This window comes from Symphalangus syndactylus, chromosome 3 (genome assembly GCF_028878055.3).
Source record: "Symphalangus syndactylus isolate Jambi chromosome 3, NHGRI_mSymSyn1-v2.1_pri, whole genome shotgun sequence".
NCBI lineage: Eukaryota > Metazoa > Chordata > Mammalia > Primates > Hylobatidae > Symphalangus > Symphalangus syndactylus.
In genome coordinates, this window is record NC_072425.2 from 50,345,067 (window position 1) to 50,362,859 (window position 17,793).

The following is a 17,793-nucleotide window of genomic DNA, read 5'->3' on the forward strand; positions in this document are numbered from 1 at the left end:
GGTGGGACTCAAAGTGAAGCAGCTTCATTGTCTGGGGAAATACCCGCAATTCATCATCTTGCACCAAGAAGATTAAGGACATGGGCACACATGGGTGGGTGAAGGAGGGGAAAGTTTAATAGGCAAATGAAAGAAGAGAGCTTCCTCGTACAAAAGAAGGATTATTATTAATACTTTATATAAAAGAAGCTGTGGGTAAGTTTAGCTTCAGGCATAGCTAGATGGACACAGGGAAGGAGTCGTTCATGTAGTGTCATCTGGGTTCTCTCACCAATTCTTAGTAAGGTGTCTCAACGTAGTAAGCAGGACAGTTTCTGCAATCCTAGGCTTACTACAAGTCAAGTAACCCCAGTAGACTGAGAAAATCTCAATACCTCTAGCAGAAAATTCCTCTGGAGAAATATCACTGATCTGGTTTGGATCATTTGCCCATTGTCCATGCATCTAGTTTAAATCACTATGCAGCCAACCCTCTGTATATGCAGGCTCCATATCTGTAGATTCATCCAATCATGGATGAAAAATATTTGGAAGAAAACAATTACAAATAAGAACACAACCATAAAAAATACAAATTAAAAAACAATATAGTGTAACAACTATTTACACAGTATTAGGCATTATAAGTGATCTAGAGATGAATTAGAGTATAAGAAGACTGAGAATGAGTGGCCTTACAGGTAGAAAGAAAACTATGCTAGGTCAAGTGAAGAAAGCAAGTAAAGAAAGCCTTTTAAGAATGAAAAAGGGGCCAGGCGTGGTGGCTCACGCCTGTAATCCCAGCACTCTGGGAGGTTGAGGTGGGCAGATCACCTGAGGTCAGGAGTTCAAGACCAGCCTGGCCATGGTGAAATCCCATCTCTACTAAAAATACAAAAAATTAGCCGGGCATGGTGGTGTGCACCTCTAATCCCAGCTACTCGGGAGGCTGAGGCAGGAGAATCGCTTGAACCCAGGAGGCGGAGGCTGCAGTGAGCCGAGATCGCGCCATTGCACTCCAGCCTGGGCAACAAGAGCAAAACTCTGTCTCAAAAAAAAAAAAAAAAAAGAAGGAAAAAGGATCAGAATAATTCTGGTGGAAGAGTGTGGAAGTCTACTTAGTAATGAATGTAAGATAGCATGGCAAAGAAAGAAATGGGGTAGTAGCCTGAGGAGAAAAGGAAAAGAGGTTTTGTTTTTAGATTGGAGAAATGGAATGCTTGTATGCTGGTAGGAATAATTTAGAGGGAAAATTAAAAATACTGGGGAAAAAAGGCATAATTGCTGAATTCTTGAGAATGGATGAGATATGTGAAGAAGCTGGCTTTAGCAAGGAATAAGGACAGTTCATCCTTAGAAACAGGAGAGGAGGGAAAGTATATGAGAACAGATACACGTAGGTGGATAGGAGATGTGATGATGGGAGACTGAAATTTCTCTTTGGATTGCTTCTATTTATTTAGTGACATAGTTAAGGTCATTAGATGGTGGAAAAGGTATTGCCTCCAGACAGAGTAGCTGGAGAATTAAATTCTCAAGGGTTGGGGTTTAGCCAACCAAGTGTGACAGAGTAAAAAGAGGGCACGCTTTATATGCAAAGCAGTAATTATAATGATTGACCACAGAATTTAAGCCAAGAAAGATGAAAGTGAGGATACAGGGGTAGGGGTGACAGTGAAAGGCAGGTAGGATGGGTTTTCAGTGCTGATATACTAAGCTGTAGTACAAAATAGAGTAAGCTAGAATGGTAAGGAGGTAGTGGTTGACTACTAGGATATATAGAGAAACAGTACGTATAATGGTCAGAGTTCGGATGCTGGAAGCAATACTTTCTGGGATAAAATTCTGGTTTGAGCAATTGTAGCTGTGAAACGATGGGCAAATTATTTATCTTTCTTTCTCAATTTACTTACCTATGAATGGGAATAATGAGTACCTATCTCTTAGAAAGTTTGCCATTATTAATACTATGTAATGGTTAGAGTTATTATAAGTGAATGGCTAACTTAGAGTGGAGGGAAATAGATCAAGGAACTGAAAGACCACTATTATTGGAAGGATAATCTGTGTGGATATTGAAACCACCAAGAAATAAGACAGGTCTTTGCTGGGCGCGGTGGCTCACGCCTATAATCCCAGCACTTTGGGAGGCCAAGGCGGGAGGATCACGAGGTCAAGAGTTCGAGACCAGCCTAGGCAACATGGTGAACCCCCATCTCTACTAAAAATACAAAAATTAGCCGGGTGTGGTGGTGTGTGCCTGTAATCTCAGCTACTCGGGAGGCTGAGGCAGGAGAATCACTTGAACCTGGACAGCGGGGAGTTGCAGTGAGCCGAGATAGCACCACTGCACCCCAGCCTAGGCAACAGGGTGGGACTCCGTCTCAAAAAAAAAAAAAAAAAAAAAAAAAGACAGGTCTTGAATACTGCTAAAATTTCCTATTCAGCCACTGGTAGGATTACATTATTGCACATTAGTGGTAAACACAAATTACCTAAATTTGCTCATAATAGTTGTTAAAAACAAAATTTTTAAAGTATTGATTTCAAAACTATTTAATGTAGAATATTTTTTGCTAAATTTAAAATTTTACCCTAATTGTTATTTCACAATTTTTTCTTTTATATTTGTAGAATATACTCCAATAACAGCAACAAAAGGTTTCTCAACAATCTAGAATTGTTCAGAGTGAGACTGAAAAGTTATATTAGCAGTTCATAAAGGTCTGTTGTATGTGGCAACACAATACATTGTTATAAAGCATAATGTATTTATGGAAGTAGAAGGTAGTTCTTTCCAAGTTTGAGAAAAAACATTTCAGATTTTTAACTACTTTCCATTTTGAATTCATTGTTTCTTTCCAAGTTTATGAGAAAAAACTTTTCAGATTTTTAACTACTTTCCATTTTGAATTCATTGTTTCTTTCCAAGTGTATGGGAAAAAACATTTCAGATTTTTACTACTTTCCATTTTGAATTCATTGTTTCTTTCCAAGTTTATGAGAAAAAACATTTCAGATTTTTTAACTACTTTCCATTTTGAATTCATTGTTTCTTTCCAAGTTTACGAGAAAAAAACATTTCAGATTTTTAACTACTTTCCATTTTGAATTCGTTGTTTCTGATGTAAGTAATAAATGTATTTTTACTTTAGGATTCTAATGGTTTTGTGAGGATTATTCCAAACAAGAGTGGTAAATTGTGAATTTTATTTAGAAATGCACTTATGCATAAATTCTGTATGTTACTAACACGTTAGTCATAGTTCTCTGTTTAACTGGAAACAGAAAGTCTGTAAATCATGTCTAGGTTGTGTTTCACTTGTTTATGTATCCACAGTGTTTGTTAAATAATAAAAAGTACCAAAATGGGAGGATGTCTCTGGCACACCCGGCTAATTTTGCATTTTTAGTAAAGACAGGGTTTCTCCATGTTGGTCAGGCTGGTCTCAAACTCCCAACCTCAGGTGATCCACCCATCTCGGCCTCCCAAAGTTGTGGGATTACAGGCGTGAGCCACTGTGCCTGACCTACCCTGACTTTTTTTTACACAATGTGTCCTTCTGAACACTGTAGACCAAGCCCCAGAACCTGCACCTGTGGGAAAGGCTGTATTTGCTATTTGTAGTCAGTCCAGGGGGATCCGAGGGCCACAGTGGTTGCCAGTGTGGGACTGACCGAGGGGGCAAGCCCAGAGCGTTCAGCCATGGCTGAGCTGCACACCAGCACCATGGTAGCCATCCCACCACTATGCCACATGGCCTGGCCTGCCCGGCAAGCTGCTCAGTGGCCCTGCGCACTGTGTACCGTCTCAAGGGCTGCAGGAAGGCCAAGTTACTGGCTGTATAAGAGTAGTACCCCAGGAGCTCCTGAAAGACCTAATGCCAGGACCAGTGTCCCTGGTGATGGAACGTTCATAGGAGCTCTACAAGGACCTAAACCCCTTTACTCCTCTTACAAGGTATCCGGATTCCTGATTATGCCTTTATGCAAGACTTGGCCAAAATGTATGAGCATCCTCTTGCTCTCACTAGTGCCAACCTCAGCTCCCAGGACAGTTCTCTGAATGTCATGGAGTTGTAAGACCTCTGGCCTCAGTCGTCCTTGGTCATTGATGAGGCACAAACTAGGGATAGCCAGATCCCTGAGTGTTGCCTTGGCTCAGCTGTGGTTGACTTATCTGTGCATAGAAAATTTGGCATCATTCGTCCAGGCTGTGCCCTGGAAAGTACTACAGCCTTCCTTAAACAGAGGTATGGGTTGCACCCCTCATGTGCATCCTGCTTGTGAAACTCAGGAAGCAGGAAGGCCCATGGCCTGGTGCTGGATACTATGTGTCCGTCCACTGATAATTGCCAAGCCCTCATTTACAGAGGCCATTGGAGCTCCTGCACTAGTCTGATTTTTTTTTTCTTTTTTTTTTTTGCGATGGAGTTTTGTTCTTGTTGCCCAGGCTGGAGTGCAATGGCACGATCTCGGCTCACTGCAACCTCCGTCTCCCAGGTTCAAGCAATTCTCCTGCCTCAGCCTCCCAAGTAGCTGGGGTTACAGGCATGCACCACCACAACTGGTTAATTTTGCATTTTTAGTAGAGACAGGGTTTCTCCATGTTGGTCAGGCTGGTCTCAAACTCCCAACCTCAGGTGATCTGCCCACCTCGGCCTCCCAAAGTGCTGGGATTACAGGTGTGAGCCACCGTGCCTGACCTAGCCTGACTTTTTTTTACACAATGTGTCTTTCTGAACACTGTAGACCAAGCCCCAGAAGCTGCACCTGTGGGAAAGGCTGTATTTAATATTTGTAGTCTCATATATCAGCCAAAAGCTGAATGGAGAGGTTAACAACATTCCTAGGTGGCCTTATTCTAATAAGTTTATTTTTTTTAATTGAAAAGTAATTTAAATAGCAGATTTAGAATCTAATGAGAGCCTCCTCTCTGCTGGGTGGTAGCATTCAAAATGGTTCAGACCAGCTAAAAGTGCCGATGCTATTTAAAAAGTCTCAGGTGACCAAAGGCATGGGTTGGCCTCCTGAAGCTGGAACCAGGTAGAGCTACAGCCAAACACTCTCTCCTCTGAACCAGTGGAGCTAGGGGTGTCGAGTACTGTAATTGCTGGCGGGGAGAGCAGTCATTTTGGTCTAACGCTAGGACGTCTGCTCAGTTGGTGGGGTTGTCCAAATTAAAGAATATTGAGAAATAAATCTCCACTATCCTTTTCAGCCAGGGACTTTTTTCTTATTTATTCATAAATTAAGTTGTAGTTATACCTATAACATTTTTATCTAAGTCCAGTGTTCTCAGTAGCCTTTTGTCTATTTACGTGTACTAAGTGTTCAACATAATTACTGTTGGGCATTTGAACTTTGCTTTTCTTTAGTAAAAAGACATACAGCTATTTAAAAAAAAGTACCCAAATGATAAAAAATAAATAAAATGCCATTTTACATATAAATATCCTCAAATTCTTTTTGAAAACAGGCAAATAATAAATATTTATTAATATTTAACATTATTTATTATATGAATGTTTTTTAAGAGCTATGAAAATAACGAATTACAATGGCTAAATTCAGCACATTACCAGGGCATAATTTTTTTTTTTTTTTTTTTTTGAGACAGAGTCTCGCTCTGTTGCCCAGGCTGGAGTGCAGTGGCACGATCTCAGCTCACTGCAACCTCCATCTCCCAGGTTCAAGCGATTCTCCTACCTCAGCCTCCCCAGTAGTTGGGACTACAGGGGCCCGCCACCACACCCAGCTAATTTTTTGTATTTTTGGTAGAGACGGGGTTTCACCGTGTTAAGCCAGGATGGTCTCAATCTCCTGATCTTGTGATCCGCCTGCCCTGGCCTCCCGAAGTGCTGGGATTACAGGCGTGAGCCATCACACGCGGCCTCAGGAATAATTTTAAGTATGTTGTTCAGTACAATGTATAATTATGCATAGATTGACATTATCTAAACTGGAAAGCACAAATTAGACCCTATACTCATATGCTTTACTATAAGAAACTAAAAAATACTATTATACTTTAAACCCCTATTTAACTCTTTTCCTATTTAGAAAAAACAAGTGCAGCTCACCGCCAGCATTCATATAATTTTACATATACAAACTCTTTGAGGCTGAAGCAAATCTGATTGATTTTTCAATGTGAAAATAAAATATAAAAAGTGTTCTTGGAGTTATTTCTAAACAGAACTAACATCGGAATCACCTGAATCATCAGAATTGTCTATTTCAAAAAACTGGATTCATCAAATGAATCTTCAGCCGGTAACTGTTCGAGAACAATGTTAACATCACACATAGAAGTGCTGTGTTTTCTAGGATTTGACATTTTCAGTGATACAGTGCTACTATAGTTTGTAACTAGAAACACCACTACTAAAAACAGAATACAGGCCAGGCGCAGTGGCTCATTCCTGTGATTCCAAGACTGTGGGAGGCCAAGGCGGGCAGATCACTTGAGATCAGCAGTTCGAGACCAGCCTGGCTAACATGGTGAAACCCCATCTCTACTAAAGATACAAAAATTAGCTGAGTGTAGTGGCGGGCACCTGAAATCCCAGCTACTTGGAAGGCTAAGGCAGGAGAATCGCTTGAACCCAGGAGGTGGAGGTTGCAGTGAGCTGAGATCACGCCACTGCACTCCAGCCTGGGCAACAGAGCGAGACTCCATCTCAAAAAAAAAAATCATTTAAAAGAATGAGGAACAGTCAGGCGCGGTGGCTCATGCCTGTAATCCCAGCACTTTGGGAGACCAAGGCAGGCAGATCACGAGGTCAAGAGATCGAGACCATCCTGACCAACATGGTGACATCCTGTCTCTACTAAAAATACAAAAATTAGCTGGGCGTGGTGGTGCATGCCTGTAGTCCCAGCTACTTAGGAGGCTGAGGCAGGAGAATCGCTTGAACCCAGCAGGCGAAGGCTGCAGTGAGCCAAGATCTCACCACACTGTACTCCAGCCTGGTGACAGAGTGAGACTCCATCTCAAAAAAAAAAAAAAAAAAAAAAAGAATGAGGAAAAAGAATGCTATCAATAGAATGATGTCTTTTGTTTCCAAAGTCTATATACTAAAGCAATGCGAAAATAATAATAAAAGCAACATGTTTTGTGGCAAAGTTATCTTGGAGTAAATGCAGCACGGCTGGTGAGTATTCTCGGTGCAAACAGGAAAACGGTTTAAAGCCGTTTTTATATATATCATATTAAAATCGACATAATGAATTAAGACTAATTAAATCAAGTGGTTGAGTTATTACAAAGCCATGGCCAGTGTTACCAGCTTGGCTTCCTTCTTCCTCAGATATACTTCTTTTTACTATACCTAAAAAGAAGATGGTAGCAATTGCCCACTTTATTCTGTTGATAGGCAGAGAAGTTAAAAGTTACATAATAATTAAGCCCTTTATAATCTGTTGTGTACACAATAATAAAAATGAAGTTAGGCCTATAGAGTATTCACACTGCTATTTGCCAGTAAACTATTCTATGCCTTATATATTTGTGTTGTATTTTAAAGTGACTTTTAATAACCCAGCTAAAATTTAGATTTCAGTCTCCAGAACAAATAGTATTTGTTTCCCAAACTCCCACTAAAACTTCCAGAGTTAAACTACCAAGGATTCTTGACTTTGGTTCATTACAAACCACATAAAAATTTTTTCTTACCTTTACACCTTGAATGAGACCATTCATGAGGAATGTGTGTTGAGAAAATGTTTCATGTAGAACCTACAAAAAGCAAACATGAAGACAAATTCAAATTTAAGTTAAAGGAAAAATTTTCTGCCTCTCTTAATGGCATGCTACATAAATGAGTCCTGCAATGAAAAATTATAAAATATCAATAAAATCCAAAAAAATAAATAAACTGTGGTACATCCAGACTATCACTAAAAAGAAATGAGCTACTAAGCCACTAAAAAACATGGAGGAACCTCAAATGCACGTAGTTAAGTGAAACAAACCAATCTGAAAAGGCTACTCATTGTATTGTATAATTCCAAGTATACCTGGAAAAGGTAAAACTATGGAAACAATAAAAAGATGAGTGGTGGCCAGGGATTGTGAAGGAGGGAGGGATGAACAGGCAGAGCACAGGGGATTTTTAGGGCAATGAAAATGCTCTGTATGATACTATGATGGTGGATACATGCATTATATATTTATCAAAACTCAGAGTATAGAACACCAAGAGTGAATCCTAAACTACAGAATTTGGGTGGTAACAGTATGTCAATGTAAGTTCATCAAATAAAACAAATGTACCCCTTTAGAAAGGAATGTCCATAGTGGAAAAAAAAAAAAAAAAAAAAAAAGGCTATGTGTATGCAGGGGAAGGGATACAGGGGAAATCTCTGTACCTTCCTCTCAATTTTGCTGTGAACCTTAAATGACTCCTTAAAAAATTAAGTCTTTAAAAAACAGAAATTAAAATCTACTCACAAATTATTTCCAACCTTTCCTCTAACATTATCTTTAAGGTTTAGAAAAAGTTTGTCATCTCAGCTACTGACATTTGAACTCTACTTGCCTGTACTGAAGAAAAAGAAAAGCAAATGAAGGACACCAAATATTTCAAGTGAAGTACCAAAGTTCTCAGAAAAAATCTTCCAAAAATAATAAATGTAAGTCACAGAGATACAGAAATTTTCTTTAAAGAGTAATATAGAACTGTTGAATAACTTGATTTGTCACATGCATCACAAAAACATGGTAAATGCAGAACAAAAAAGCGTATTTTTAAAAAATGCTTATCGGATCATGTCAACTTTTTTTGGGGGGAGAGGGAGTCTCACTCTGTCGCCCAGGCTGGAGTGCAGTGGTGCAATATCAGCTCACTGCAACCCCTGCCTCTCAGGTTCAAGCGATTCTCCTACCTCATCCTCCTGAGTAGCTGGGACTACAGGAACCCGCCACAACGCCCAGCTAATTTTTGTATTTTTGGTAGAGACGGAGTTTCACCATATTGGCCAGGCTGGTCTTGAACTCCTGACCTTGTGATCCACCCACCTTGGCCTCCCAAAGTGTTGGGATTACAGGCATGAGCCACCGCTCCTGGCCTGATCATGTCCATTGTTAACCCATTGTCTCTCAGTCCCACATTCTCCCTTCTATACTCTGTCAGATCAGAGCTAAGAGACTATGGACATTCCTCTGACTCCCTTGCCCCACAGGCTTCCTCTTAGTTTCTTTCAGTGGGAAACAGAGGGTGGAGTGAGTGCTGGTCAACACTGCACCAACACCTCCAGGGTTCTCTCATGCTGTCAAAGGAGCAGCAGTGCTGATCCTTCCCCGCCCCCACCTCAAACCTCACCCTCTCAACCTCAGACCACTGCTATAATCCTACATGGAAAATGATGCAAACTTGCATTCCCTTTGTACAGGTGATGCAGTTTAGGAATAAGAGACCATCATTTTAATTTGGCAAAACCGTATCTATGGATGAATGACAGAATATATACTTAATGAGTTGCACATTAAATAGATCTCATGTAATTTCTGACCGTATGGGCCCATTTCTGAGCAATCAAGCTACAATGCAGGCAATTTCTCTAAACATTTTCAATCCATGTTTTTAAAAACTTTTCTACTGTTTTCTACCCGCCCTCCCCCCAAAAAGGAAACAGTGAAATCTTACTAGAGAAAAAAGTAAAACAAGTCCATAATAATTTTAAAAGGCTAACCTTCATAAAATAAAGCAGTTGTAAATAAAACAGCTATATTCTACTCAGGTTTATGATAAAGTTTAAAAACCAAAATTAAGTATGTAAATAATTTGGCTACAAAAGGCAACAAATGTTATCAGAATAAAGTAAACCTAATAATAAAAGGTGTATTAAATATCTCAGAGAAGATCAAAGCTTTCATTTTTAACATCTCTGTATTAAAAAAAAATCTCAAGCTTAGCCAGGCACAGTGGCATACACCTGTAATCCTAGCTACTGAGGAAGCTGAAGTGGGAGGACTGGCTTGAGCCCGGAAGATCAAGGCTGCAGTGAGCTATGATTGTGCCACTGCACTCTAGCCTGGGCAACAGAGCAAGACCTTCTATCTATCTATCTATCTATCTATCTATCTATCTATCTAAATAAATAAATAAATAAATAAATAACTCAAGGAAAATATCCGCTTTAAGTATTCTTGAGAAGGACTACAGTAAACATAAAATGGCATTTGCTTGAAAAAAAAAAACAGGAAACATTTTAATAGAAAAAAAAATGACACTTGCTTCTCACTTTTAAAACAGTAACTATGAAGTTTTAAGAAATGAACTGTCTTCCAGTACAACAAAGCTTAGAAATATCTACATGTAACAAACATACACAGAGCTATGTTTCTCCACTTCCACAGATATAACAGAAAAAAACATGAAATTAAATTTACAGCATTCCTAGAAAGCCAAGAATCATAAGGCGCTTCTGGATGATACAGAACAGATGAGAAAAGACTGACAACAAAAAAAGAGCTGAAGAAAAGTAGCACTTGAAGGTGAAAGAGAAGACCTTGAAGAATTTCATTTTCCAGAACCCAGAAAGAAACCTCCCAAATCAGAGGAGTAGGAAAAAATGGCCATAAATGAAAAGGTACTAAAAGGTCACAAAGTAAGCTCCCTGGTCTCTTCCTCTCAAAGCTGCTGACCTACAGGTATGGCACCAGGATAACAATCACAAGCATAGTTCTCTGAAAACTGTGGGACTTCTAAGTGGGATACTTGCAGAATTGAATGGAATGAGATTCAAAAAGGATGGTGCCCCAGATCTCTTATGGCTGCCAAAAGTGGACAAAGTCCTATGACCACATAATCCCATAGAGTACTTCAGTACTCTAGAATACCCACACTTTCACAGAGCAAGAGTGCCTATAACCAGTCCCTGCATTAAATTTTAGGGAATAAGGCTTTCCACCTGGGCTGAAGAACTACACTCTAGTAACCACAGGTATCTAGACTACAGGTGGAAAACTGGCTACAACCTGACTGTAAATTTGAAACAGCCTTTGCAAAATTATGACTGAGACAGTGAAAGATCTAACTTAACCGACTCCATCTTGCTTCTAACCTCCAAGCTGTCCTTGTTCATTCCTAGGCATAGCATGAACTAACTTTGGGAGAAACTTAGTTTATGGTTTTTTAAAACAAAGACAATAATAGCCCTTTCCCAAAGCAGACCTCCTTGCCTGGAGACTAGACTGCCTTTGTAGGACCAACATTAGCCACAAGATTAGAAATTATGGTTTATGAATCAGGTGGCTAGAGGCTACAGGATTCTGACCCTCCCCAAACTGTTTCTAATATCACTGCTTGAGATATTTTGCAGACCCTGCACTTAATGGATCAGCTGGCACCACCCAGATCGATAAACTGGCTCATCTGATCTTGTGGCCCCCACTCAGGAACTGACTCAAGAAGACAGCTTCGACTCCTCATGATTTCATCCATGACCAATTCTGTAGTGTGGCTCATTTTCCTCAAGATTGCCTTGGTCTAAGCCTTTTTTATGTCTCCATATATTTTATAATCAGCTCTTCAATAGCCACAAAATAACTTGCTAAGAATTTTGATTATGATTGCATTGACCACAGAATAATTGGGGAAGAACAGACATACTGTCTTTTTGTTGTTGTTGTTTGATTCAAAGTCTCACTCTGTCACCCAGGCTCAGGTGCAGTGGCACGATCTCGGCTCACCACAACCTCCACCTCCTGGGTTCAAGTGATTCTCCCACCTCAGCCTCCTGAGTAGCTGGGATTACAGGAGTGCACCACCATGCCTGGCTAATTTAGAAGAGATGGGGTTTTGCTGAGGCTGATCTTGAACAAAATAGGGAAACAGATGTCATTAGACAAATACCACAGTAAAAACCGTTGCAGACAAGCATTTATGGATGCTAAAATTAGTAGGACAACAGAAAAGGAACAAGATATCTGGATGGTCTCAAAGTATTTCTCCACAACATACTCACTTGAGACCAGGAGTTCAAGATCAGCCTCGCTGAAACCCCATATCTACTATTAAAAAAAAAAAAAAAAGCCAGTTGTGGTGGCACACGCCTGTAGTCTCAGCTACTCAGGAGGTCGAGGCAGGAGAATCACTTGAACCCAGGAGGGAGAGGTTGCAGTGAGCTGAGATCTAGCCACTGCACCCCAGCCTGGGCAACAGAGTGAGACTCTCAATCAAAGAATTAAAAAAAAAAAAAAAAAGCAGACAACAATATGTCCATTCTTCCACAATCAATCTATAGTCAATGCAATCATAATCAAAATTCTTAGCAGATTATTTTGTGGGTATCGAAGAACTGATTATAAAATATATATATACAGACATAAAAAAGGCTTAGACCAAGGCAATCTTGAGGAAAATGAACCACACTAAGGAATTTATACAAGATATTACGGCTGGGCGCAGTGGCTCACACCTGCAATCCCAGCACTTTGGGAAACTGAGGCAGGCAGATAACCTGAGGTCAGGAGTTCGAGACCAGCCTGGCCAACATGGTGAAACCCGGTCTCTACTAAAAATATAAAAATTAGCCAGGCATGGTGGTGTACGCCTGTTATTCCAGCTACTCAGGAGGCTAAAGCAGGAGAATCACTTGAACCCAGAAGGCGGAGGTTGCAGTGAGCCGAAATTGCACCACTGCACTCCAGCCTGGGTGATAGAGTGAGACTCCATTGCCGCCCCCCACCCCCCAAAAAAACATATTACTTAGAAGTTAACACAGGATGGTGTTGGCACAAGGAAATATAGCTCAACAGAATACTAAAAAATTTAGAAACAAACCCGTATGTGGACAGTTGTCTCATTTATGACAAAGGTGACACAGTACAGTGGGGAACGAAGAATTTTTTCAATAAATGATGCTGGTTCAATTATATATTCTTTTGCAACCAAAGTGAATACTGACCCCCTACCAAACACAATGATCTTTTTAGATGATAGGACCACATGAGAACAATAAACCAATAAAGGTTTGTGGTAGAAAAAGTTTTCTTAACCAAGATTTTTTAAAACCCCTAACCATAAGGAAAAGTAAATTCAACTACATAAAAACTTAAATTCAATTAAAGGCCGGGCGCAGTGGCTCACGCTTGTAATCCCAGCACTTTGGGAGGCTGAGGCGGGCAGATCACGAGGTCAGGAGACCGAGACCACGGTGAAACCCCGTCTCTACTAAAAATACAAAAAAATTAGCCGGGCGTGGTGGCGGGCGCCTGTAGTCCCAGCTACTCGGAGAGGCTGAGGCAGGAGAATGGTGTGAACCCAGGAGGCGGAGCTTGCAGTGAGCCGAGATTGCGCCACTGCACTCCAGCCTGGGCGACAGAGCGAGATTCCGTCTCAAAAAAAAAAAAAAAAACAAATTCAACTAAAATTAGTGTCATCCAAAGGCATTAAGAGAACAGAAAGTCCCTGGCATTGAAGAATTCAGGTGAAGATGCTGCCATTCTTGAACTGTGAAAGACAAACTAGAATCTGCAGAGCAGCCTCAGTCTTAAAATTCAAGCTTCTTTTTCCTACTTTTTATTTCAGTGATATTGAGGACACTCTATATTTCATAAGAGTTATGATCTAACTGGCTCTATAAGCCCAAGAATAAAAACCCTTACCACCTAGCAAGAGACCCATAGAACTAGTCAGTAGTAAGACTGAGGTCACATATTGGAAAAAATAAACTAGCCCAGGGTTATAGACAGGGACCATCCAGCAATAGAGATGTTGCTGGCAAGTAACCATAGTGGTGGGTGACCACTAGCAAAAAGGGCTGAAGAGACCTCAGAAGGTTATCCGGGTTATCTGGGTAGACCTGTGTCTTTCCATGCCCGAGGGTCACAACGTCACTATGCGGGGCACACGTAGCTTGGTTTAAAAAGGTCACCTTAGATTTATCTTAGTAAATGTAATAAATCATTTTTTAGATCCTGAAACTTATAATAAAAATACTTTACCTACCCTGAAAAAAAAAGAGAGAGAGAACAGAAAGGCAATCCCAGGCTGGGCATTCTGGCTCACATCTGTAATCCCAGCACTTTGGGAAGTCAAGGCAGGCAGATCACTTGAGGTCAGGAGTTCAAGATCAGCCTGCCCAACGTGGTAAAACCCCATCTGTACTAAAAATAAAAAAATTAACCTGGCACGGCGGCACGCGCCTGTATTCCAAGCTACTTGGGAGGCTGAGGCAGGAGAACTGCTTGAACCCAGGAGGCGGAGGTTGCAGTGAACTGATATCGCACCACTGCACTCCAGCCTAGGCAACAAGAGCGAGACTCCAACTCGAAAAAAAAAAAAAAAAAAAAAAGGAAGAAAGACAATCCAAGAATAAGGAAAAGATATCAATAATAAGTATATGTGTCTGTATAGAGACAAACGTACACATGAAAAAAATTGTACCCAGAATATATAAAGAACTCCTACAAATAAGAAAAAGGCACACAACCCAATTTCTTAAAAACTGTTGAAACACATGAACTGACACTTAACAAAAAGATATTCACATGGCCAATAAATATATGTTATATGTAAAGGGGGTTAACTTCATTGGTCGTTAGGAATATGCAAATTAAGACCATAATGTACCTAGTGGAATGAAATTCAAATTGCTGCTGAAGATATGGAGTCTGCCTGGCTGAAGAGTAAATTGTTCACCCACTCCGGAAAACTTTTAGCACTACATAGTGATGTTGAACACAACCATTCAATTTTACTCCCAGATATATACTCCAAGAAACATGTATACATGTTCACCAAAAGATATATACAAGAAATATTACAACAGCAATATTTGTAATAGGCAAAAACTGGAAATCCAAATGTCCAACACCAGAAGGGATTTGTGTCAACAGACTCCAGGACCATCTCTAAGTTCAGCAATTCACTAAGAGGATTCCAGGACTCTGAAACTGTTATACTTACAGTTTATTACAGCAAAAGGACACAAAGCAAAATCAGCAAAGGGAAAAGGGACATCAGGCAAAGTCTGGAGGAAGCCAGGTGCATGCTTCTAGGAGTCCTCTTCCAGTGGAGTCACACATAAAGCATTTAATTCCTCCAGCAATAAACTGTAACAATGGCCAGGCACAGTGGCTCAAGCCTATAACCCCAGCACTTTGGGAGTCCGAGGCGGGTGAATCACTTGAGGCCAGGAGTTTGAGACCAGTCTGGCCAACATGGCGAAACCCCATCTCTTCTAAAAACACAAAAACTAGCTGGGACTCGGGAGGCTGAGGCAGGGGAATCACTTGAACCCAGGAGGCAGAGCTGCTGTGAGCCGAGATAGTGCAACTGCACTCCAGCCTGGGCAACAGAGCCATGCTCTGTCTTGGGGGAAAAGAAAAGAAAAAGAGAAACTGTAACAACATTATGTGAAGTGTTGTCTACTATGGAAGCTCACAAAAGCCTAGGAGTCCAGGGTTTTTCTTGGTGGGTGATCTTGAAGGCACATAATGAATGACCAGTTACCAAAGCTCTCTAGTTCATGAGAAGGAAAGGAGGTGTTCACCATAAATAATGCTGTTTGCACAAACTGGAACAGTGAAGTTCAAAGATTCAATCACACAAAATGCAGAATATTCCAAGAGCTCAATTCCGGCCTGTCAAGGACCAGTCACAGAAAATGGTCCCCTTGGGAACATGAAAGATGTGAGCAACTCGGGCCTGCTGAATTAATCCTTTCCTGCCCAAGATAACAGAAAATCATATATGGTTATATAACAACACACAATACAACAATGAAATGTTGCTACATACAACATGGATTAATCTCAAAAACGTACTAAGCCCAAAAAGCCAGACAACAAAGAGTATACATTGTATGATTCCACTTACATAATATTAAACACACACACACAAAGGCCAAATTGTCATATTAGAAATGTGACAAGGACAGAAATTACTTAGGATTGTTTCTGGGAGTATGGTATAGTACTGGATATATAAGTGTACTTACTGTATAAAAATTCATCAAGCTGTGTATTTATAATTTGTACATCTTTCTGTACACATTATACTTCCATTAAAAACTTACACAAAAAGGTATCCGGTTTCTATTTTATTTTAGCCATGAGGAAACTTTAGGAAAATATATCATTCTATAGAATCATATTTTCCTCAGATCAAACTCCTAACACAGCTCAAAATCCTATAATTTTATATTGCAAGGGTAGGAGAACAGCTTTCCTATTTTCTGGTTTTTAGGACAATCAGGGAAATACAGAAATTGAAAAGTGCATAAAGTACTGAGATATCAGCTAATCCACTGGTTTTTCTAACTATATTACTCAGAAATATTATAGGAACCCTCTAATGGTTTGATTTGAATTTCTTTCATTTATTTTTTTTTTTGAGACAGAGTCTTGCTCTCTCACCCAGGCTGGAGTGCAGTGGCGCGATCTCGGCTCATTGCAACCTCCACCTCCCAGGTTCAAGCAATTCTCCTGCCTCAGCCTCCTGAGTAGCTGAGATTACAGGTGCCCGCCACCACGCCCAGCTAATTTTTTTGTATTTTTAGTAGAGACGGGGTTTCACCATGTTGGTCAGGCTGGTCTCGAACCCCTGACCTCGTGATCCACCTGCCTCAGCCTCCCAAAGTGCTGGGATTATAGGCGTGAGCCACTGCGCCTGGCCTCTTTTATTTATTTTTTTTAATTTTAATTTTTTTGAGACGGAGTCTCACTCTGTTGCCCAGGCTGGAGTGCAGTGGCGTGATCTCGGCTCACCACAATCGCTGCCTCCTGGGTTCAAGCGATTCTCCTTTCTCAGCCTCCCGGGTAGCTGGGGCTACAAGCACATGCCACCATGCCTGGCTACTTTTTGTATCTTTAGTAGAGACGGGGATTCACTATGTTGGCCAGGCTAGTCTCGAACTCCTGACCTCGTGATCCATCCACCTCGGCCTCCTGAAGTGCTGAGATTACAGGCATGAGCCACCAGGCCCAGCCTTGAATTTTTTTAAAAAGAAAGTATTATAAACCCAGTATCTACAAGAAAAGAAAATTGTCAGACTTCTCACATTTGACGTGACAGTATAAAAAGATTAACAAATTATCTTTCAGTACAGCTGTGTAAACCTATTTCAGTGCTCTGGAATTCAACCAAAGGCATAAAACAAACTGGGAGCATTTATTTATTAAGTTACTGAACTTCAGGCAGAAACGGTGGTTTTCAGTTTTGAGCTGCTACCAGACTCCTGACCCTTCCCCAACCCCAGCTCTGTGGGTATTAGTTTAAGCAGAGCCTGCTGCTGCCTGAGAGGACTCATTGGATTTGGAGTGTTGTCAAGTTAACGGGGCAAACACGGAAGACTAGTGGCAGACTGGTGGACTAGGCCAGGGATATAACAGGTAGTTGTAGGAGGTGAGACAGCCACAAGAGACTTGAAAAGCTCTCCCCAAATCGGTTGACTCTAGATGATATACACACATATAAGAGACTGGAACACACTCAAGCCACTCATACATCCTTGGCCATCAGAAGCTGCACATACTCACAGAGATTCAAGAGAATCTGGCAGAGAGCAAAAGCCAGGGAAGAACTGAAAATGGCCTGAAGTAAGAATGCACTTCCAGCTCACATACAGATCCATTAGTAGAGAGCTGAAAGTTTACTGGCTCGAGGTGTTTTAACTATAATCTCTTTCCAATCTGGCTGATCCCTAAATTATGGAGACAGAGATCCCAAGGAAGCCAAGCTTAAAAATAAAAATAAAAATAAAAACTGAAGAGAGACATCAGCAGCTGCATACTGTAGAGACTTCACAGATTTAGTCCAAGCAAGTTACTAAGCAAGCAAAACGAAAACAACCTTCAAGGTG

The 17,793-nt window shown here is 40.6% G+C and overlaps 1 protein-coding gene and 1 pseudogene across 2 annotated transcripts in view; one reads left to right on the top strand and one right to left on the bottom strand.

The window, feature by feature from the left end:
- Positions 1 to 17,793, bottom strand: part of MFSD14B (major facilitator superfamily domain containing 14B) — a 91,284-nt gene that overhangs the window by 24,353 nt on the left and 49,138 nt on the right. The window contains exons 1-2 of one of the 2 annotated variants that reach the window (XM_063636221.1): positions 7,658 to 7,720; positions 375 to 494 (exon numbers count right to left, since the gene is read on the bottom strand). In XM_063636221.1, coding sequence (XP_063492291.1) covers positions 375 to 440 — 66 coding nt within the window. In that variant the 5' untranslated portion in view covers positions 441 to 494; positions 7,658 to 7,720. Of the gene's footprint in view, positions 1 to 374; positions 495 to 7,657; positions 7,721 to 17,793 lie in introns of those variants that run through there. The other variant, XM_055271854.2, reaches the window with a different exon arrangement.
- Positions 1,464 to 4,485, top strand: LOC129478249 (threonylcarbamoyl-AMP synthase-like; annotated as a pseudogene).